The 24371-nt window shown below is 42.5% G+C and overlaps 1 protein-coding gene across 1 annotated transcript in view; it reads left to right on the top strand.

The window, feature by feature from the left end:
• Positions 1-24371, top strand: part of ITIH5 (inter-alpha-trypsin inhibitor heavy chain 5) — a 104558-nt gene that overhangs the window by 35552 nt on the left and 44635 nt on the right. Inside the window, exons 6-7 of the mRNA XM_005564592.5 lie at positions 12175-12344; positions 13353-13469. Coding sequence (XP_005564649.3) covers positions 12175-12344; positions 13353-13469 — 287 coding nt within the window. The remainder of the gene's footprint in view (positions 1-12174; positions 12345-13352; positions 13470-24371) is intronic.

Raw genomic sequence — 24371 nt, 5'->3', positions numbered from 1 at the left:
GCTTCTTGGACTTGTGGGACTTGCCCCTCCTGCAGTCCTCCCGCTCCAACCCCCACCCCACGTTGAGAGAAGAGGCTCCAAGTCTGGCTTAGCGTCAGCCTTCATCCCTGTGGTTTGACGACTCCATTGCCAATCTCAGTGGTTCCCAAACTTTGCCGCCCGTTAGAATCCACAGGGAGCTTTTATAAATCTATTGCTCAAGTCTCACCCATGCCAATGAAATCAAATAGCTGCGGATGGAAACTAGGTGTCAGTATTTTTATTAAAAAGATCCCCTTGTGATTGCAACGGGTAATAAAGTTTGGGATCTAGACTGTGATGTCCTGTTTTCTAGCCATATTCTGCTTTAGTTCCTAGCCCTTTGTTTTCTAAACTCTTTTTTTCCCCTCTGGGCTGCTTGACCCCGTTTCCAAGCTGTCACCTGGGGTTCCTGGGTAACCTCAATTCCTCATGTCTGTCAAAACTGAGGGATTTACGAGACTTTGCGCTAACCTAACATTAAAAGGAAATCTTAACTCTGGGAATGGGGAGACCTTTGTAACTGTTTTCATGTTCTCCTGCCATCTGGTTCGTCACCGAGAAGTGTCTGCCACTTAAGGACATGAAAGAAAGAGAGAAAGTATCAGGTTATGCTCTTAAAAAAATACATTCTAAAAAGACAATCTACAGAATAGGAGAAAATATTTGCAAATCATATATTTGATAGAAGTCTAGTGTCCAGAATATACAAAGAATCCTTACAACTCAACCACAAAAGGATAAACAACCCAATTAAAATATGAGCAAAGGGCTTGAACAGACGTCCTTCCAAAGAAGACATACGAATGGCCAAAAACCATCAGAAAAGGTACTCAACACAATTAGTCATTAGGAAAATGCAAACCAAAACCACTTCACACACATTATAGGATGGCTATAATGAAACAAACAAAGGAAAGTGACAAGCGTTAGGGAAGATGTGGAAAAATTAGGATCCTTGTACATTGCTGGTAGGAATGTAAAATGGAGCAGGAAAACATTTGAAGGTTCCTCAAAAAGTTAAAATGAGCAAGAGATCTAGCAAGACCCGAGATCTGGCAAAATTTACCAACGTAAGTCAAGAAAATGCTGAAAACCTGGTAGCACTGTCACCACCAACAGCTATTCCCCCTCAGTTCCTTCAACAAACACGTGCTGAGCACCTATGCCAGGTACACTGTAAACTGTACACTTAAAATAAGTACATGTTATGGTGTGTAAATTAAACTTCCATAAAACTGTTTTTTTTTAAATGAAAGGAATAGAAAGAATAAACCATGAAAGTCATATGACCATACCTGTTGAGTGCCAGAAAAAATAGTCAGCATTATTCTTAACTTTACAAATAACTAAAATTTTAAAAATTACTTATAGATTTTTAAGTGTTTAATATACATTTATAGAATATCACACCCAAAAGTACAGCTCCCTAGCCCCACCCTAATAAATTCACATTCACTTGTCTAGGGTAGGACTTGTCTAGAGTGGGTTGTCTGGAATTCTTTCTAAATCCTTCGAGGTTACTAGAGAGTATAGTCAGGATTGAGTGTCATTGATGTAAACATGGAGCAAGTCCTCTGGGTATATATTCAAAATAACTGAAAGCAGGTACTTAAATACTTGTGCAGGAATGTCTACAGTAGCAGTATCCACAGTAGCCCCAAAGTGGAAACAACACAAATGCTCCCGAACAGGTGAATGGAAAAACAAAATGTGGTCTATGCATACAATGGAATACTATCCAGGCATGAAAAGGAATGAAACACGGATACATGTTACAACATGGACACATGCTACAACGTGGATGCATGTTACAATACGGACACGTGCTGCAAGATGGACACATGCTGCAACACAGACACATGCTACAACATGGATACATGGTACAACATGGATACATGCTACAATATGGACACATGCTACAATATGGACACATGCTACAACATGGACACATGCTACAACATGGACAAACTCTACAACATGGATACATGGTACAACATGGATACATGCTACAACATGAACACATGCTACAACATGGATGCATGTGACAACCCGGGCAACATGGACACATCCCACAACATGGATGCATGCGAGAACATAGATACATGGTACAACATGGACACATGCCACAACATGGCTATGTGCCATAACACGGATATATGGTATAACATGGACACATGCCACAACGCAGATACATGCTACAACATGGATACATGTTATAATACAGACACATGCTACAGCATGGATACATGCCACAACACGGATACATGCTACAACATGAAGGAGCCTTGAAAACATTACGCTAAATGAAAGAAGCCAGACTGAAAAGGTCACATGTATATGATTCCATTTAGCTGAAATGTCCAGAACACACAAATCTGTAGAGACAGAAAGCAGATTGGTGGTTGCCTGGGGCTGGCAGGAGGGAGAAATGGAAAGTGGCTGCTGGATGGTTGCAGAGTTTCTTTGGGGTGATGAAGATGTTTTGGAACTTGATAGAGGTGGTGTTTGCACAACATTGTGGATATACTGAATGCTATTTGTTTGCATACTTTAAAATGGTTAATTATGGCTGGATGCGGTGGCTCAGGCCTGTAATCCCAGCACTTTAGAAAGCCGAAGTGGGTGGATAACTTGAGGCCAGAGTTTGAGACTGGCCTGGCCAACATCGCGAAACCCCATCTGTATTAAAAATACAAAAATGAGCTGGGCGTGGTGGTGCGCCTGTAATCCCAGCTACTTGGGAGGCTGAGGCAGGAGAATCGCTTGAACCTGGGAGGCGGAGGTTGCAGTGAGCTGAGACTGCATCACTGTACTCCAGCCTGGGTGACACAGCAGCGAGACTCTGTCTCAAAAAAAAAAAAAAAGGTAATTTCATGTTCTATGAGATTCACCTTGACTTTTGTTAAAAATGAAAAAATTACATTCTAGATTGTCAGAATCCCACTCCCTCCACATGCCCTGGAAGCCAGTTTGCTGTGTTCTCTGGCAGTTACCTGTGGGTCCTTCACATGCGTGGGAAGGCAAATAGCAGGACTGGGTGCCACCCAATTTATGGCTTGCTTTTTAATCATATCACTCCTGTGTTAGTGTCCAATAAAATGTCAATCTTCAAATAATCCTAAGAACTGCGGAAGCGTCATTGGAAAGAAGAGAACCTCTGGAAATACAGCTTTATGACCTTTTATTTGGAAGACCTGGTGGCTGACACTGCAGCTGTCTTTGAGGACAGGTTACTGACCAGCCACATATCCCGTAAGACCAAGTCCCCTCAACCACAGACTAGCACAGTGTCCTCCATTTCACTTGATGCCCAAGAACGGCTTGAATTGCATCCGTTTAAATTTTTTTTGTTTTTTGCTTTTTTTTTTTTTTTTACTTTATGTTCTTATTTTCTTTCTTTCTTTTTTTTTTATTTTACTTTAAGTTCTGGGATCCATGTGCAGAACATGCAGGTTTGTTACACAGGTGTACATGTACCATGGTGGTTTGCTGCACCTGTCAACCCGCCATCTAGGTTTTAAGCCCCACATGCATTAGCTATTTGTCCTAATGCTCTCCCTCCCCTTGCCCCCCACCTCCTGTTTTTAAAATTATTCTGATGTCTTTCTTTGCTCTGTGAGCATCATGACTCTGCCTTTGCTGTGAAGGCTTCGGTTGTCTTCGCAGCCACTTGATGTGGCTCCTGGCATGGAATGGGTGCTCAGGACGTGTTTGTTGAAGGAACTGAGGGGAAATAGCTGTTGGTGGTGACAGTGCTATCAGGTTTTCAGCACTTTCTTGGCTTACGTTGGTAAATTTTGCCAGCTCTTAGGTGTAGCACTTATGTTGTCATGAAGCAGGGATTCAGAGACAAAAGTAATAACTAACTTTGGTTCCAGAAGACTCTGGTTACAGAAAAATCTAGATAAATCCCCCTTAGCTAGGGTTTCCAGATGAGATATAAGATGCCCAGTTTCATTTGAATTCAGAGAAACACTATGTCCTGTGCAATATTTAGGATATGCTTGTACTAGGAAATTATTCATTGTTTATCTGAAATTCAAACGTAACCAGGCATTCTGTATTGTAATTTGCTAAATGGGACAACTCTGCCCGTTAAAGGGCTGCATTGTGACTGGCTGTGAAACCCCCGGCTCCAGGGTCCCAGCCTGGGTTCAGTCTCTGCTCTGCGGCTGGAAGGGCAAGCCCCTGTTTGGCCTCTGCGAAATCTCTGTACCTTTGCCAGGAAACAATCTGGTTGTTATGTGAGGGTTTCCAGCATTGTTCACACAGAAATTACTCAGGTATGAATCATTTGACCTCATAGTTGGTTGTGTTTTGGTTTTTAATCCCATATGAAAATCCATATTATCTTGTTTGTTTTGATGTTGGCTGTGGCTCGGTCAACCCAAGGGTGTGGCACGGAGGCTTTGGCTTTTCTCTGTAGCCCAATACTGGTGAGCCATCCTCCTCTTTACTGTGAGGTTTCACTACTTTTCTTCCTTTTTCCTGCTGCCTTGGCTTGCTGTGGGGGGTAGATGTTGTCAGTGTGTATGACCCGGGCCACCACAGCTGTGGCTGAACCAGAGGTGGGTCGGGGGACGTGATGCAGATCACCAAGAGCATCAGCCACACCCCTGAACCCTTTCGGGAAGAGAAACATCAGTTCCCTTGAAGCGCTGCTCCCTCCATCTGCCCAGCTACGTGCTAATGCGTTTCATCATTTTCATCCTCAATGTTCCACAAGCTGGAAGTGAACTCTCACATGTTTCTGGCGCTGTGCAAGGTTCCTGGAATCTACAGACGTCTAAGGTGTTGTCGCTGCCTTTGCAGAACTTAGAATTGGCAATTAAAAAATGGCAACCTGTCTCCTGGGTTCAAGTGATTCTTCTACCTCAGTTTCCCCACTAGCTGGGGCTACAGGCTCACGCCACCAGGCCCGGCTAATTTTTGTATTTCTAGTAGAGACAGGGTTTCACCCTGTTGGCCAGGCCGGCCTTGAACTCCTGACATCAAGTGATCCACCTGCCTTGGCCTCCCAGAGTGCTGGGATTACAGGTGTGATCCACCATGCCCGGCCCATCTTAGTCATTTCTAAGTGTTTGGCAGTGTTGAGTCTATTCACACTGGTGTATTGCCAATCTCCTGAACTTTTTCATCTCCCACACTGAAACTCTGTACCCATTAAACACTGACTCCCCATCTCTCCTTCCCCCTGGAGTCCCAGATAACCACTGTTCTCCTTTGTGTCTCATCTATGAGTTGGACAACTTTGCATACCTCATGTAAGTGGACTCATACAGTACCTGTTCTTTTGTGTCTGGCTTATTTCACCTGACCTAATGTCCTCAAAGTTTATCCCTGTTGTATCACATGTCAACATTTCTCTTCTTTTTAAGGCTGAATTATATTGCACTATGTGTCTGTACCAAGTGCCACTCTACTTTTCTCGGTTATTAGCCCCTGCTCTGCCTGCGGGCCAGAGAACACTGTAAAGGCGTTTAACAGAAGTCTCTCAGTCTCATATTCCTTGGCTGCTGTACCATTGTTTCCGGTGGGCTTCCATTTGGTTGAGTTTCAAATGCTTGGAGCAGCTAGTATTTGAGGTCTCCAATGGACACAACGTGATGGCAGAAAGGGATAATGCATATATACATATATTTTTTTTCTTTCTTTTCTTTTTTTTTTTTTTTTCAGGCAGAGTCTCACTCTGTTGCCCAGACTGGAGTACAGTGACACAATCTTCGCTCACTGCAACCTCTGCCTCCTGGGTTCAACTGATTCTCCTGCCTCAGCCTCCCTGGTAGCTGGGATTACAGGCATGCGCCACCATGTCCAGCTAATTTTGTATTTTTAGTAGAGATGGGATTTCTCCATGTTGGTCAGGTTGGTCTTGGACTCCCGACCTCAGGTGATCTGCCTACCTCGGTCTCCCAAAGTGCTGGGATTACAGGCATAAGCCACTGTGCCTGGCCTGAGAATGCACGTTTTTAAGGATTCACTTTTAGAATGTGTGCTTGCTGGGTGAGGTAGCTGTACTTGTTTTCATGCATAGTCTCTCTTGGGAAGTTTTTCAAATATGGAAACTGAGAGTTGGGAATCTATTGTTTTAGGAAGGAAGAGCATTGAATAAGCAGTGAAGAAAGCTGATTTGCTAAGAAACCTGGGCAAACATCTACTTAACTATAGAATACTAGAGTTGAGTTTGAATCCCTTCAGCTGTAAATTTGAATTAGTAGTCTGTGCTATGTGTTGCTATCATATCTATATGACACTGTTTTCCAAAAGGATTTAAAATACCAAACATTGATGTAAGAGGAAGAAAAATGCTTTCCCAAAAGAAAACTGTGGATAGTGAGAGACTTATGAAGGCATTTAACCAAATTCCTTCTTGTCATCATTGCCTCTGAGTTACCAGTTTTTCTTTCAATCCTTTGCTGATTTGCTTGAATTTTGTCTTTATTTGCTACCCTCAGAGCGTAGTGCTCCAATTATTCACAGTATTTTTGACCTCCATATATTTAAGAAATTGCCTCGTTGGATCCCAGGTGAGCAGGGCTCAGAAACAAACATAGACAATTTAAGGTTCTTTCTAAAGAGGAAATGAGCAGGCAGTGTGTGTTGGGAAATCCTTTTGTCAATGCACCAGGTGTTGGCTGCTTTTCTCCCACAGCAGCCAAAACCCAGACCCTCAGGAAACACAGGCCAGGAAATCCCTCTGCCCGTCGACCCAGAGGGTGGCGCTTCCAGCCCATGGTTGTAAGCATGAGGCTCTGCTCCTCAATCTTTCACCTTTAGACATTTTACACAGCAGTTGGCTGCCAATTTTCCCCACGTGATAATTGTCTGGGAAAAGACTGTATGTTTGTGACCAACATCCGTGTATCAGGACATCACTAAGGACATATGTTTTGTTCTCAACTTTCTCTTCAGCTCTGATGCACAAGCTATAAACTACTTTGTCATCACCCAATAGGATCAGTCAGAGGAATATTTAATGGCACTTATAGGCATGGTTCTTAACTTTCTTTAGAGTCCTTGGAGAATGTGGCAAAATTAATGCATCCTTTCTTCAGAAAAAAATGTACATTTACGCTTACGTGCAAAATTCTGTATATGATTTTAGGGGACTTTCAGACAGCTACTGACTTCATTATACTTTGTAAAGATTTTTTTTTAAAGATTATTCTTTATGTAAGTATATTGACATATGTATAATGTGTATATCTATTGAATTTCCTGTTATGAATGTTTATTATGTGTCTGTCCTTTTGAAATATGATTTGTTTTTATCAAGCTTTCAGTGGTATAGAGAAAACTCTCATGACAAAATGTGAACTGTATGTTATCAAAGAGCATTTTTTTCTTTATAAATTGCCTTTCATAATGGACAAAGAGTACAAGAAACTACTTCTGAAGGGGAAGAGGATGGAGCTAGTATGTATTGAGCACCTGCTGTCTGCCAGGTACCACGCCGGGCACCTTACATATGAGATCTCACTTCATCTCAACAATGATTCTATGACTGTGGAATTGTTCCCATGTAACAGACGTGGCACTGAAGCTCAGGAATAGTAAGTCAGTCGTTTTGATTCAGTCACACTCTAGAGCCCACTCTCTTTGGTATTCTGTAGTTTGCAAAGATAACACAAAGCTTCTTGCTCAAAAATACTGGGCTTTAGAAAAGAAGAGTGCCCCCTGGGAACCCTGGTGGCCTGAGAGGCAGGGAAGAGTCGGTGAGTGGAGGAAGAGGGTGAGTGAATTTTCCCAAGGGCAGGAGGGGCAGTTGTTTATCCCTGGGGTTTTCTTGTATGGGACCGCCAATGCCTGCATGAAGACAGGAAGATGGCATTAGAAGACTCTGCCTTCCCCAAATTGGGGCAGCTGTTCCAGCTCGCCCTAGACGTCGGCAGGAAGGAGAGAACACGAAGGAGGAAAGAGACATGGGTTCTCATTAGACAAGTGTGTCAGATTCTTCCTCTTTTTTGGTCTGCACCAATCTCTTTCCTTGTGGTCTTCATTAACCTGAGACTTTGAGGACCCTGCGGGTGACACTCATTTTTGTGCTTAGGAAATATCTGTGGCGGTCAGCAGGGTGAGCCCCCATTCACAGCAAGGAAAAACGGAGTCATGTTCTTCTGCTCTGGAATTTTGGTCAGTAACGGTGGAACAGCCCATACGAACCTACTTAACAGATTTTTTTCCCCTTTAATAAAAAGATGATTCTATTTTCCAGAGATGCTCCTCTGGCATTGCTCCCAGTAAACTTTAAAAAAACAAAAACAAACAAACAAAAAAACAACGTAGTGAAAAATTTATTGGGTCACATTTACTGTCTGATTCTTACTGGGCGGTGGTTGGCCTCAGGAAGCAGGCTCCTTGGGGAGTAACCAAACTGAGAATCAACCCACTCTTTGGGTGTGTAAAATAAGCCCATTTAGTTGAATCTCATGAATTTTCATCATGAACTAGTAAAACCAGAGGTCACTAGGAAACCAACATAATCATACAGTATCCTTCCTCATGGTCCATATCAAAGAGCCTAGTCAAGTGAATGATGAAGAGAGAAATTATACTTTCTAATCCCCAGTGCTTTTACTCAGCCATGAATGGTATTGATTCAGGGAGCTTGTGAAAAGCATTTTCACGAGACAGATTGGAAGCAAGACTAAGTAGGTACATGCTGGCAGCATAGAGTCTAATCTAATTATTGTAGAATCTTAGAGATAATCTAAGTGCTGCCTAATTGCATACAACACATTTTATTGACTCTTTTCTATGTGTAAGGCACACAGACTGTGTGTGGGGTACATACCTATTTTCTGTGGGCAAAAACCAGAATCACCCAGAGGGCTCGTTAAAACACAAATGGCGGAGTCCCATCCCCAGAGTTTCTGACTCCGAGTTTCTGGAGTGGGCCTGAGAACTGGCATTTCTAGCAAGTTCCCAGGAGCTGCTGCTGATGCTGCTGGTTCAAGATCACACTGTGAGAACTGCTCTACACCCTCATGGGGGGGATTATTCCAGGGTTCGCTTGAGCCCTTCTAATGGGATGGGTTGTGAAAGCGGCTGATCCCAACAGGACAACTTTCTTAGAGTTTACCAACACTGCGCTGAAAAGTGCCTCCCGGAAACTCTCTCCCTGGTCCTAACTCTGCCGGCCGGAATTGCTCTGGACACACCTAATCCTCATTTAACAAATGCCCATGCACGTTCATCCTAAGGAGGGCAGAGAGGGGTCGGTTTGGCAAATAACATTGTTATGTTCCATGCCTGTTTAATCTACTTTGCTAACAATAAATTTAAATGTTAATAACTGGGGTGTACATACACCATAAAGGGTACAAATGTCATGTGTACAGCTTGATAAAATTTTACATAGGTATACACTCATACAACTGCCTTCCACATCAAGACATGAAATATTTTCACCCTTCCTCAAAATTACCCTGTCCTGTTTCCCGGTCCGTAGCTGGCCTTCAAAAGCCAGCACTGTTCTATTCCAGTTGCCATGGATATTTCCTGCTCCTCTTGAACTTTATGCAGACGGAAGCAGAGAGAACATGCCCTTTTGTATCTGATATTTTCAAGAAGACTGTGAGGTTTAACCATGTTCTAAATAGCAATATTAGTTCTTTTGTTTTAATTGCCTTGTGGTATCCCAAGTTTGGCTTGTGTTTATAGTTGTATATTTAATTGCTCTTTCTATTTTTTTTGCGGGGGTGGGTGTGTTGTGGGATGGAATTTTGCTCTTGTTGCTCAGGCTAGAGGGCAATGGTGCAATCTCAGCTCACTGCAACCTCCGCCTCCCTGGTTCAAGTGATATTCTCCTGCCTCAGCTTCCTTAGTAGCTGGGATTACAGCCACCACACCCACCTATTTTTTTGTATTTTTAGTAGAGACGAGGTTTCTCCATGTTGGCCAGGCTGATCTCGAACTCCTGACCTCAGGTGATCCACCCGCCTCAGCCTCCCAAAGTGCTGGGATTCCAGGCATGAGCCACCGCGCGTGGCCCCTCCTTCTATTCTATATAGTTAAGGTTGGAAATTGAGATGGTTTGGCTCTGTGTCCCCACCGAAATCGCGTTTGGAATTGTAATCCCCATGTGTCAGAGGAGTGGCCTGGTGGGAGGTGATTGGACCATGGATGTGAATTTCCCCGTTGCTGTTCTCGTGATAGTGAGTGAGTGCTCACGAGATCTGACGGTTTAAAAGTCTGGCGCTGCCCGTTTCTTTCTCTCTCTCTTCTGCCGCAGTGGCGAGGTGTTCGCTTCCCTTTTGCCTTCCGCCATGATGGTAAGTTTCCCGAGGCCTCCCCAGCCATGCAGAACTGTCCATGCACTGTCTGGATTTTCCCACCTCCTTCAGATGAGCAGATCTGTGGATGCATGTTCTCTCTTATGTAACTGTCTCCCTACAAAAATAAACTTTTCTCTTTGCTGGCTCTCTGATCACTTCCAAAATCCCTGTCCTTGATAAGTGCGAATAATAGAAGAATCTGTTCTACCTTGTGGTTCCTGTTAAGGTTACACCTAAATTGTCTCTGAAAAATAATTGTCTGTTTTGTTAAAGGAAATGTTTAAACTTCCTTTGACTTTTGTGTCTAATAAACCCCCAGCAGAAGGAAGTTTACTTTTAAATACAAATTACTGTGGCCACTTAACGCCTCATTTCCTTTTTCATTCTGCTAATTGGAGATGGGAAATTGCTGGTCAGCCTATTTCATGCTATCAACTTGAGTACGTTTAAAAAGATAATCAGAGGCTTTGCAGCAGTTTTAAGTCTGGCTTTGATTCAATATCTGGATAAAAAGCCTCCACATGCCCTTATGATTAAGAATTCTTGTTTGTGTTTTCATATTTTCCATGGTGCATGCAGACCTCATCCTTTGGGTTTTTATTGCTAAGTACGTAGATATAGTGTTGTTTGGGTTTATAATAATTCTCTGGGTTCTAACAGGAAATGAAGGTCAGGAGTAAAAGATGGGATGCCCTTTGCTTAATCTCTCATCACACTAGGTTTTCATAAATTACATAACATCCATTTATCTGTTTATCTTTCTGTAATTCGAATTTATATCCTAAATTTCATGTTAAAAAGCTTTGAGGTTTTTTTTTAATTTTATTTTTTTTTTATTTATTTTTTATTTTTTTTACTGAGCCACAGGCTGGGCATGGTGGCTCACGCCTGTACTCGTAGAACTTTGGGAGTCCAAGGCAGGAGGATAGCTTGAGCCTAGGAGTTCAAGACCAGTCTGAGCAACATAGCAAGACCCTGTCTCTACAAAAAACGACAACAAAAAATTATCCAGGTATGCTGGTACGTGCCTGTAGTCCCAGCTACTGGGGAGGCTGAAGTGAGAATCACTTGAGTCCAAAAGTTTGAGGCTGCAATGAGCTGTGATTGCACCATTGCACTCTGGGTGACAGAGTGAGACTCTGTCTCAAAAAAAAAAAAAAAAAAAAAGGAATACAGAAAAAGAGAAATCCTGTAGGACAAATGACCAGCGATTTATCACATATATGTAGTATCAGAAAACAGGTGGAGGCAGACACTGGAGATTAAAAGAAGCAAGAAACAAAAATGGAATGTGATTGGGGACTCCGTTCTAATCTTGATTCAAACAAATCAACCATACCAAGACCCTTTCTTTAGGGAATCAGACAAATTTAAATACAAACTGAGAATTAGATAATAATAGGGCATTGAGCATTAATTTTGTCACTTGTGATAATGGTTTTGTGGTTATGTTAGTAAAAGAGTTCCTACAGGTAAAGGCATACTGCAGTATTTATGGATGAAATAATGGTGTCTGGAATTTGTTTTTAAAATACTCTAGGAAAAAATGGTCGGGGAATAGATAAAAACAGATACTAAAGATTGGTAACATGCCGATGCTTGTTAAAGCTGGGTGATGGATACAGGGAATCATTTTACTATTCTCTCTACTTTTGTGTGTTTTAAAAATTTTCATAAGAAAAGGTTCAAAAATAGGCATAAGAGGGGAGCTACATGATGACATATTTGTCACATTGTGATATATGAGTACAGTCTTAGAAGTTCCTGTGAAATACAAGCCTGTAATAAAATTAAATCTAAAACTCTGTGTCTGCCAAACAGTTCTTATTTCTTTTTGGAAAAAAACAAATTAATTATGTTTCTGCTTTGTTTGCAGATGATTCTGGGCCTCCCCCATCTACTGTCATCAACCAAAATGAAACGTTTGCCAACATCATTTTTAAACCTAGTGTAGTACAACAGGCCAAGATTGCCCAGAATGGAGTTTTGGGAGACTTTATCATTAGATATGATGTCAATAGAGAACAGAGCATTGGGGACATCCAGGTAATGGGATTGTTGTTGCTATTTCACATTGGTTGGTCGATACTTTGGATAGACTCAGACTGTAGATTCCAGTGTTTACCTAAGGGAGAGAGAACTTTCTGCTTCTTAGTATAAATTTGTTGTAACCTAAAATATTTCTTCAAAGAGACTAGTGGTATTTTTTTGCTGAGCGTACCTATTTGTGGCTTCAGTAATCTGCAGAGCAAGTGAAATCTGTAATGTCAAGCCCCCTGTGGTGTTTTAGATGAAATTAGAATTTTAGTTCATGCTCCATTTTATTTTATTTTTGAGACTGAGTCTCACTCTGTCACTGAGGCTGGAGTGCAGTGGCCGACCTTGGCTCACTGTCTCCCAGGTTCAAGCGATTCTCCTGCCTCAACCTCCCAAGTAGCTGGGATTACAGGCACCCACCACCATGCCCCGGTAATTTTTGTATATTTAGTAGTGATGGGGTTTTGCCATGGTGGCCAGCCTGGTCTCGAACTCCTGACCTCAAGTGATCTGACCGTCTCAGCCTCCCAAAGCTCTGGGATTACTGGCATGAGCCACTGCAATTGGTCCATGTTCCATTTTAATTAAAAGAGTCTGCTCATTTTCCTTTAGGTCTTTTTGTTCCAGAGACAGGGTGGGGATATTAAAACCTATTAATTGCATCCAGAATGTAGAGAATCTTCATGTCTCAGCTTCTAAGATGCTTGGTAAAAAAACAGATAGCGAAGGAAGCAGAATTCTCAAGTAGCAAAGGTCCAGGGGATGGATAATTAAACTTGAACTGGTAGTCATCATTGTTCAATTTTAAAGGGAAGAGTCTACCCTTATACAGATTAAATTAGCAATTAGTTCTCTTGGAGGGATCAGGGGCTTAGATAATTTTACTCCAGGTGTGGAATCTGACCCTAAGCTCTGTGTCATGCTTTAACTTTTAGAAATTCCATAGAATACCCACTTCAGGTATTTTTCCTCCCTACTCTAGGTACTACCGTTTTTACTTTCTTTTCTCTCCACCAGGTTCTAAATGGCTATTTTGTGCACTACTTTGCTCCTAAAGACCTTCCTCCTTTACCCAAGAATGTGGTATTCGTGCTTGACAGCAGTGCTTCTATGGTGGGAACCAAACTCCGGCAGGTGAGCGAGTGCCAACTGCCCATTTATTCCTCTCTCGCTTTTGCCTGGGACAAAGACTTGCTTTGCGAATAAAGTTCAGTAGATGCCGAACATCAGCTTTACCATCCGACGATTCCTGCCTATGGAGAGCCTTCCTGAGCGGATTCAGTTAAGTCCTTGACATAAACTGTCATTTCAGCATGGTGGTTTTAAGAGAGCAGAGGGATGTGCTAGAGAAATCCCTTGAAATAAAGGGCACTGGCAGAGTGGATAATGTAAGTGAGACAGGAATACATCGACAGGGCCAGTCCTCAGCACCATCATTGATGGAATAATTCTGTTCAGTGATGATTCCTCTGAGAACAGTGGAATAGAATCACTGGAAGCCTCCTTAGAATAAAGAACTCAGGTCTCAGTAAATCAGGACTGATGTCACAAAATTTAGGATGAATCTTAAAATTCCCAGGTGGTGGGGAGACATTCAGGGGTCATGTAGTTTATGTTGAAAAATTAGATTCCTGAAAATATGACTATTTATACTTTTCTTGCAAACCGCTGGAAAAGACTGTTTCTTATCTTATTTTGGTATCATAAATGTCAGAATCTTGCATTTACAATACATTTCAAACTCACATAATAGAAAACAGAGCTACTGGTTGCCAGACCAGCTAATATCTTTACGTTCTTTGAAAACATAAATCTCTTAGTTTGTCTTTTAAAATTCATCATCTGTTTTATTTTATTTATTTTTTTGAGATGGAGTTATGCTCTTGTTGCCCAAGCAGGAGGACAATGGTGCGATCTCAGCTCACTGCATGCGACCTCTGCCTTCTGGGTTCAAGGGATTCTCCTGCCTCAGCCTCCTGAGTAGCTGGGATTACAGGTGTCCACCACCACATCTGGCTGATTTTTGTATTTTTAGTAGAGACAGGGTTTCATCATGTTGGCCTGGCTGTTCTCAAACTCCTGACCTTAGGTGATCCACCTGTCTCAGCCTCCCAAAGTGCTGAGATTATAGGTATGAGCCACCACGCCTGGCCTATTTCGTTTTTTTAATCAATTCACAATGCTTTTGTGATTTAATGAGTGAGATACTATCTTAAATCTCATAAAAACTCTCTGTCCCACCTGCGTCCACCTCTAGGTCCCACCTCACATGCTGTTGAACCTACTCCTATCTGATAAACTATTGCAACTATTTTTTTTCTCAATCTACTACTTTATAAATGGCTTCTTTAGCCATTTATGTTTTACAAATCCAGCAGTGAAATCTGTATCTTCTACATGGCATCTGGTTTACCATCAGATAGAGCAAAAACACTCCGATAGAGCAAAAACATATTCCAAAATACAATGTGAGACTAGGGTTTAACTGTTTTCTTTCGGAGCAGGGGTATCCAATCTTCCGGCTTCCCTGTGCCACACTGGAAGAAGAAGAATTGTCTTGAGCCACACATAAAATACACTCACACTAACAATAGCTAATGAGGTAAAAAAAAAAAAAAATCACACAAAAAACCTCACAATGTTTTAAGAAAGTTTATGAAATTGTGTTGGACCGCATTCAAAGCCGTCCTGGGCTGCATGTGGCCCATGGGCCGGGGGTTGGACAAGCTTGTTTTAGAGGATAGCCAAATATAATGTCTAATTAATGTAGGGGGAAAATAAAATAACCTTGCTCTGTGAATCAGCTTTTAGTGGTTCTTTAACGTCATGTGCTTGTCCAGAGCGCAACCGGAAAACGGCTCCATTTTTGACATTTTCTTCCTTCTGCTTTCTTGACTTTCCACCCTGGATTTCCTTTTCTTTTGCATGAGGAGCGTCATCCATGAGCATATTTTTAAAAAGAATTCTCTATCTTTGTCTGAAAGTGATTTATTTTACTTTTATCCTTTAAGGATAGTTTTTACCAGGTACGGTATTTTACATTGGCAGTGATCGAATGATGAATATAATATTTGAAAATCTGCTTGTAGAAATAGTTTGAGGCCTAGGATGATGGTCTGTTCCTCTAGAGAAGGTTTGGGCTTGTTTCTGTCAGGTCCCTGGGGGAATTAAAATCTGGGATTACTTTAGTTCAGTTTCAGGGGTGGAGGTGTTTGGGCAGCCCAGATGGCTCGAAGCTGGACTGCAGTCCATTTCGGAGCTGGTGTATTTCTGCTTTGCACACAGTGTAGAAGGTTTGCTAGAGCATCCCTAAGCTGCAAAGGGGATGCGCAGCCTCTCAGGTAGCTCTTTGGCCGTGACAAACATCCTTTAGACACAAGTGGTCCCAAATGCTGAGCTTACCTCTTAAAATTTGCATCTTCTCTCAGATATTTTTTTCTCACGGTGTTGTTTGCTCTCTGCTCCTTTAAAGATTTTTTTTAAACCCCGTTTGTTTAGCTTTTTTAGTTCTTACTGGGAAGCTAAAGAAAATGTTTGTTTAAGTTGTTTTTCAAATCTCCTCTGTGATGTTTTAGGATTTTCAGTTTTTTGTCTGTGTCTGCGAAATCCAAACTGTAGAGTCCCTTAGGGCTCAAGTTACTTGTAGGTTTCCCAAAGATTTTCCCAAAGTTTTCGTTACACCAAAGTGAAGCTTTCTCATATAGTGGCTGATATTTATTGACGTTTTAGAGGCCACACAGCCTTTCCTTATTTACCAAATACCCTGTGAAGTTATTTGCATTATGTGCTACAAGTTCTTTTTTTTTTTGAGATGAAGTCTCACTCTGTCACCTAGGCTGGAGTGCGATGGCACGATATCGGCTCACTGCAACCTCCACCTCCCGGGTTCAAGCAGTTCTCCTGCCTCAGTTCCCCCAAGTAGCTGAGATTACAGGTGCTCGCCACTATGCCCAGCTAATTTTTGTATTTTTAGTAGAGGTGGGATTTCGCTGTGTTGGGCAGGCTGGTCTCGAACTCCTGACCTCAGGTGATCTGCCTGCCTCGGCTTTCCAAAGTGCTGGGATTACAGGCTTGAGCCACCGCGTCCGGCCCTAGGTACTTACAAGTTCTTAAGTGCCATTTGTTGATCAAGTTGTTTTGTGACATTGATGACTGTATGATAGATGCTGAGAGAAGAATAATCATGGCTTCTTTTAAGACCATTGTGGGCCACAGAATACAGTGTTAATTAGGCTGACATATGATCAGTATGATAACTCCCATTTGGATTTTGAATCACTAAACAGTTACTGAGTGGGTGCCCTGTACTAGGTTTCCCCAGGCATCTCATTTAATTCCTAGGTACCTATGGATCTTCAGATGTTCTTTCTTTTGCTTTCTAAAAAAAAAAAAAAAAGCTTTTTTCGGGGGGCAGGGTTTGTATTTCCTCTGAACAAACATACCTTGCTGAAGATATTTATGATTAAATTAACTGCAACCAGTCTGAATTCCTGTGACTACCGAATAGTTTGTATTCTGATGTTTTTATTCACCCCCATATCATGAATATATCTTATGGAGTTAAATATTCTTTAAAAACCTGATTCTAATGGCCATAAAGCAATACTGTTCACTAGAAGCTTCTGTGAGAATGGGAATGTTCTGCACCTGTGCTGTCCAATGCAATAGCCACTAGTCACATATGGGTGTTGAGCTAGTGAAGTATGGCTAATGCAAGTGAGGAACTGAATTTTTAATTTTATTTAATTTTAATAAATTTAAATTTGGATAGTTATATGTGGCTAATAGTTATCATATGGGAGTGCATAGCTGCAGAACATTTATTCACCCTACCACCCATTAGAGACTTTTCAGCCGTTTCCATTTTTTGCGATTATAAACCCCATTGGGATGACTGTCTTCATGTAGAAATCTCTGATGCATGCCGTGTCAGTTTCTTAAATTAGATTCTTAGAATTGGAATTACTGGGGCAAAGAATACTAGCTAATTTGTGGGTTTGGTACATTTTCCAAAAACATTTTCTAAAAAGTCTGTGCCAATTTATAACATTTAAAACTGTTACCAGGCAAAGAATTCCAAATGGATTACGAGGCTAAAGGTAATCAATGAGCCACATCCCAAAATATGTTAAAAAAAAAAAATACAGGTGCATATTTAACTGATTTTCGAGTGGGAAGAAATTTTCTAAGCCTAAAAGCAGTATAATCACTTTTAAGCCTAAAAGTAATTACAAAGGGGAAAATCAGCAACTTTAGCTACATAAAAATTTTAAATTTTTGTTGTAAACAAAAAAAAAAGTAAACCAAAGACTAGAAAATTGCATGCAGGAAAGAGACAGAAGTATATCATTAATATGTAAAGAACTGTTCCAGATTAATGAAAATTAATCCTATATAAGAAAATGAGCAAAGGTTATAAAACAAACTACTAGAAAGAAATAAGAAGATTCAATAAACTTATGAAATAATCATCAAGCATATTAGTAACTAAAGAAATGCATCTCAGGTGCCAGAGTCACTTCAGGGTTTAACCCCAAACCTAGTCCAATCCAGTGCCCCAGGGTTGTCTTCCACTTCCTGTGGGAGAATAATCAAGAATCTTCCTGCCAAATAACCCTCAGAAAAATAAACCCTGCCCCAAATTGTCCAGAGAAAAACTAATGAATGAAATCAGGGTCTCCTAAATGTACCTTTAATCATAAAATAATTCGGGCACTTCTTAAAAATATGGCATGGGAGATTTCCAAAATAGCTAAGAGTATTATGTGAATGATCTAATACAAGAATCTTTAGTCTTTAAAATAATTTGGTTGTCATCCCCATTTTACTGATGGAGAAACTGAGGCTTTGCAAAAGTAGATGAGTTGGCTAATAAATGGTGTCGGCAGCCTTTAGTCCTGGGTCGGAAGTCTGAGAACCAAGCCGTGCACCGTGCGAGTAACAGTGTGGTTGCGGTAAGAAGGCACACATGTGTGCAGCTGGTGGAAGTGCAAATGGATATAAGGTCAAGGCAGTCTTACATTTCAAGACCCAGTTGAGAAGGCTGCATTGCAGAAGGCAGGGATTTCCTTGCATGATGCAAGAGCAATGTAATAACAGATGTCAGATCATTTGTTATTCTCCCCTCTTCCTTCATTCCTGGATATTAAAATTCCATTCCTTGCTAGCCGCTGAAAGTCTGGCATGCACTCTGCTGGCTTCGAAGCTTCAGCGTGGCCTCTTTCCAGGAGAGCCACCCTAGACCAGCCAAACACGTGTCTGAGCCATTTCGAAAGCCCCTCGCTGCCTTGAGTGGTTTTGAAAACTGCCGACTATTTTTGCAATTCTCAGCTTCTCCAAGGCCACAGTACTAAGTGAAAAGCTTAGCTGGCTCTTCTAAGAGTCTTGTAGATGATGTTATGTCTGTTGCTGAAGAGGACAATTACCCCAAGCACAGGGCTTTCATATTGTGTCAACAGGCTTGGCAATGTGGGACATTTGTCATGCATCCACATGGATTCTATTAAGAATCATTCGCTGTTATTCCTGATGTTCTTGACTCCTCTCATGTTTGACGGGCCTGAAAGACCTCGCTGCATTTATTGCAATGTAGGACACATAGTTGGCATTTAATGATTACTTGAACCATTGGTTTAGAAAAATTTGTAAACACCATTCAACCTTAAAAAAATATACTCGATAAGGGGTATATTGGCACCTCGGGAGCCCCCAAAGCTGTGTGCCTCTGGCATTTTCTGGTTCTTGTCCTAATCCCAGTGGGAACATGATCCTGGAAGCCAGGACCTGCCCGGCTTGGGAACAGCAACAGAGCTGCCTGAGGTTTGCTGGCACGTGGCTTTGCTGTTTTCCCTCCCGGGTGCTTTTGCAGACAAGTTTGTTGAGAGATGGCTCTGGTGTCGGGTCAGGCAGGGTTTCTGCCTCCCAATTTGAGCTAAAACTTCTTGGTGAGAATGGGAGCTGAGAAGAGCCAAACAAACAAACAAACAAACAAACAAAAAAATAGGGGGAGAAAAATGTAATCAGGGAAGGCTTCTTTTTTTCTTGTTAGTTGCATGCTTAAAGCATTGACATTTGCAGACAGACATGTAGTCCTTGGGAGCATTAGAGTATGTTTTTCCTTGACCATGGTGTGCCTTTTCCTAATCTATAGAATTCGATCTACCACTTTCACATTCATATTAAAGAACTTGGCTAAGGGACCTTCTTTGGCAACCAAGCAGTGACAAATGGATCACTTACCAGATGTTTTCCATACTTTAATGGTCTCCAAACCTGTTCCCACACTCTGTGTCCCTCTGTGCCAATTCTGGGTTCCCACATAGCCTTTGAAGCTTGTTTTCCTTTCTCCATTTTATTTGGTTGACAATTTTAGAGGGTAAAGAACAAGCATGTTTCTTATCTGTAATTGTCAAGTTAAAACGAGGGCAAACATGAATTAGTCCAGTTAAAATGAGGGCAAACGTGAATTAACAAGTAGGAGAACTGGGAGCTGTATGTCGATTTTGCTTCACTCACAGGCTTGCTTTATGCTCTAGGACATCGGTTTCTCCCTCACTGTCCAAAATTGGGTTCCCAAGAGCTATTTGGATATTTCATATGTAACCTTATGGGTGAATAATTTGTAAGCTCCATGGACTTGGGGAGCATCTTGTGTTTGATCATTACAATATGCATTCCCAACTCTTCACACATAGTGGGTAATGACATTTGCTGCCAAATTACCAGCCCACAAACAATAAATGTATCCTGCATTTTTCTGAGGCATAGTAGTTACCATTGAGCAATCAGTGCATATCAAGTGCTGTGAGGGTTTTACGTACATTTCTTCATTTAATCTTTCAGCCATCCAGTGAAATAGATATTGCTATCCCCATTTTATACATGGGAAGGTGGAGGCCAGGAAGATGATGTCATTAGGCTGAAATACACAACATTATAAGTAGGAAAGTTAGGATTCAAGCCCAGGTCAGCCTTACCTAAAGCACTTCACCATAACATCGTATGTGGACCATAACACAGTGGTGCTCTGTAGACCACTTCTCAAGCTTTGAGGCTCTGTTTTTGTCACCAAGTAATGTGAAGGACAGTGCTGCCCATCTCAGGTGAGTGCACACAGATGTCACCTACTCAAAGAGGTGCCAGCCAGCAGGCTGGTATTGTGAAAAACTCACGAAGCTATTCTGCTTTGATTCATAGAATTATTGAGCAACATTTTATTATTTAACATTAAGCACACCTTAGGCGTGTGTAGGGAGGCAGACTTCTTGCCCTTTTATGATGTGGATTGGGCAGGTGCTGTCCGAGTGTGCATGCAGAAGGCAGAAATGTAGACTGAGGCCAGGTGGCTCGGGCAAGCTGGGTGACTGTCAAGTCCAATGATGTCCAACAGTGTGTCATTGTAGCTGCCCTCTTCAAACTATGTGGATCTGCCACATTTCAAAAGAGAGGATCCAGGTCAGGTGTGGTGGCTCATGCCTGTAATCCCAGCACTTTGAGAGGCCGAGGCGGGAGGATGGCTCGAGCCCAGGAGTTCGAGACGAGACTGGGCAGCATAGTGAGACCTCATCTGTACCAAAAAGAACAAAATTAGCCAGGCATGATGGCCCACACCTGTAGTCCCAGCTACTTAGGAGACTGAGGCAGGAAGATGGCTTGAGCCCAGGAGGTCGAGACTGCAGTGAGCTATGATGGCGCCATTGCACTCCAGCCTGGGCAACAGGGCAGGACCTTGTCTCAAACAAACAAACAAAAATTAAATGATGGAGATCAAAGAAGGCAGTCAGGTTCACTGAGCAGCCTGGAGGAAAGCTCAGCATGAGCTGCGGGACCCAGAGGGCCTCTGAGGGCTTGCCGTCTGGTTAGAGGAGAGAACTCCCTGCACAAATGGAGGCACTCAGAAAGCAGGAGGATGCAAGCTTGCCCCATGAGAGCCTGCCTGAAAGACTGGGGGAAGGGGTCTCAGAAGGTAAGTGCTATGTGGCTATCATGCAACTAAAAGTCGACAACAGAGAACATTGGGTCCACTGCTTTGCCTGTTCAGGTCTAGGCCTTGTTTAAGCACCTGAAAGCAAGGCCCCAGGAAATATCAGAACAGCCTAGCTTCCCTTTTTGTCTTTCTGGAGCCAGTGTCGTCAAAACTCTTTTGTAAAGGGGCAGATGATAAACATCTTAAGTTTCACACACCAGATGGTTTTTTTTTTCTTTTGAGACTGAGTTTTGCTGTTGTTGCACAGGCTGGAGTGCAGTGGCGCGATCTCAGCTCACTGCAACCTCCGCCTCCCGGGTTCAAGCAATTCTCCTGCCTCAGCCTTCCAAGTATGCTGGGATTACAGGCATGCGCCATCACACCTGGCTAATTTTGTATTTTTAGTAGGGTTGGGGTTTCACTATGTTGGCCAGTCTGATCTCAAACCCCTGACCTCGGGTGATCCACCCGCTTCAGCCTCCCAAAGACAGGCGTGAGCCACGGCGCCAGGCTGAAGATTCATTTGTCTCCCCTCTCCCCCTCTTTCTTTCTGTAGAGACAGGGTCTCACTATGTTACCCAGGCTGGTTTTGAACTCCTGGACTCAAGCGATCTTCCCACTTTGGCTTCCAAAGTGCTGGGATTATAGGAATGAGCCACCGCGCCTGCCCGGCCCCAGATGGTTTCTGTTCTAACCACTCAACTCTGCTGTTGGAGATCAAGATCTGCTGTCTTCCTTGTGAAAAGAGCGCAGCCACAGGCAATATGCAAAGAAATGGGTGTGGTTGTGTTCCAGTGAAACCTTACTTACTAAAAGCAGGCAGCAGCAGAGGCCCCTGAGCCACGGTTTGCTGACACCTGTCTAGAGCGAGGACTCATCAAAATGACCTTGAGTTACATGCCAGTTGATTGTGTTTATTCTCGTCTGCTGAGCTGCCCTTGTCAAGACGTTGCTACCAACAGATGTGTGTTTCAGGAAAACATTGCAAAACAGAGATTTGGGACTTGAGGCAGGAAGCAGGAGACAGTGGGGAAAACTGGTTTTTGTCCCTGACTCACAATATGAGGTAATAAATGATGGACAGAGGGCAAAATATTTTTTCCCTAGGCCATGAGTGAAAGCTTGAATTTTTAGTTTCAGGAAAAAAATTGCTCCCCAACAATAATAATACAGATAATTTAAAATAAATTAGAGGCACCCATTTAAAAATGTATTGCTGTTGTTGAGGTAGTTAAGATTTACCCAGATGAAGTAGATCTTAAAGGTAAAATGAGGTCCTATTTTATTTATTTTTCCTTTAAACTTTTATTGTAGGTTTAAGAGGCACATATCCAGGTTTGCTAGACGGGTAAATTGTGTGTTGAGGGGGTTTGGTGTACAGATTATTTCATCATCCAGCTAATAAACATAGTACCTGATAGGCAGTTTTTTGACCCTCACCCTCCTCCCACCCTCCACCCTCAAGAGGCCCCAGTGTCCGTTCCCTTCTTTGTGTTATGTGTACTCAGTGTTTAGCTCCCACTTATAAGTGAGAGTGTACAGTATTTGGTTTTCTGTTCCTGGGTTAATTTGCTTAGGATAATGGCTCCCAGTTCCATCCATGTTGCTCCAGAGGACATGATCTTATTCTTTTTTATGGCTGCATAGTATTCCATGGTATATTTGTACCACATTTTCTTTGAGTCCACCACTGATGGTCATTTAGGTTGAGTCCGTGTCTTTGGTCTTGAGAATAGTGCTGTGATGAACGTATGCATGTGTGCGTCTTTATGGTAGAATGATTTCTATTCCTTTGGGTATATACCCAATAAGGGGCTGGCTGGATTGATTGGGAGCTCTGTTTCCAGTTCTTTGAGAAATCGCCAGACTGCTGTCCACAGTGACTGAAGTAGTTTACATTCCTACCGGCAGTGTATAAGCATTCCCTTTTCTCTGCAACCTTGCCCGTGTCTGTTATAAAATGAGGTCATGTTTTTGAAATGTGGAGTATCTCTGAATGTGGGCACTCTGTGGCTGTCATACAAAGAGGCACTTGTCAGTATAGAGCTCGGGGTGCTCCTGCATCACCTGCTCAGATCGCAGCCTTGCTGTGAGCATCGGAAAGTGTGGCGCCAGGAAATCACAGAAAGGCCTAGTTTCCCCCTTTCTGGTTTCCCAGTTTTTAAGTCCCAAATTGGAATTGGCAGACTTTTGCTGTAAAGGGCTAGATAGGGGCTGAAACGAAACTTTGCTACAAGTAACAGCGAGATAAACACTACAAGTCAGAATTAAATGAGATAACAAACGTGGAAGTGCTTATCAGAGGGTCAGAACGCTTTGTCATTCAGGGATTGTGTAATCTTGGCTGGCTGATTGAAATTGCAACTGGGTGAAATTCCTAAGCGCTGGTGTTGCCTGATAGCACAGCCACCCACTTCTCGGGTTCGGGACGCCTGACTCTCACTCAGCTTTCCACTTTGGCTTTAACTCTAGAGTTCAGATTCTCCAAACATGAAACAAATATGGGTTAGAGGCTGTGGGGGAGGCGCTAGGTATGGGGGACACAGAGATAAATGAGACACAGCCTTTCCTCACGAGAAGCTCAGAGAAGAAGAGAAAGTCAGGCAATAATTATATAGGGAGTGCTCCGTGTAATAGGGCATAGGTAAGAGCCAGTAGTTGCGCGATAGGGTGGTGGTCAGTTCTTTTTAGTGGTGGGAGAGTAGGGGGTGGTGGATGATTCTCAGAGGGAGGCATAGTTGGGTGAGTCTCAAAGGCCTCTTAGAAGTTAACTGAGTGGGTGGCATGAGAAGAGGGAGATTGGATCCAAGCAGAATGAGAGAGATGCATGACATGTACAAAGCATGGAGGCAGGAGAAAGTGTGTCTCCAAGGGCATCAGCCCTAAGTCACTTTCACCGAGAACTTTAGAATTTTGCTGGTGAAAAGAAACACGGAATAGACAAAGCCCGGTGGCTCCCGCCTATAATCCCAGCACTTTGGGAGGCCAAGAGGGGCAGATCATCTGAGGTCAGGAGTTCAAGACCAGCCTGGGCAACTTGGCAAAATCTCGTTTCTACTAAAAGTACAAAA

This window comes from Macaca fascicularis, chromosome 9, assembly GCF_037993035.2.
Source record: "Macaca fascicularis isolate 582-1 chromosome 9, T2T-MFA8v1.1".
In the NCBI taxonomy this organism is placed as follows: domain Eukaryota; kingdom Metazoa; phylum Chordata; class Mammalia; order Primates; family Cercopithecidae; genus Macaca; species Macaca fascicularis.
The sequence above is the reverse complement of the archived record's forward strand: the minus strand, read 5'-3'. Positions and strand labels throughout refer to the sequence as shown.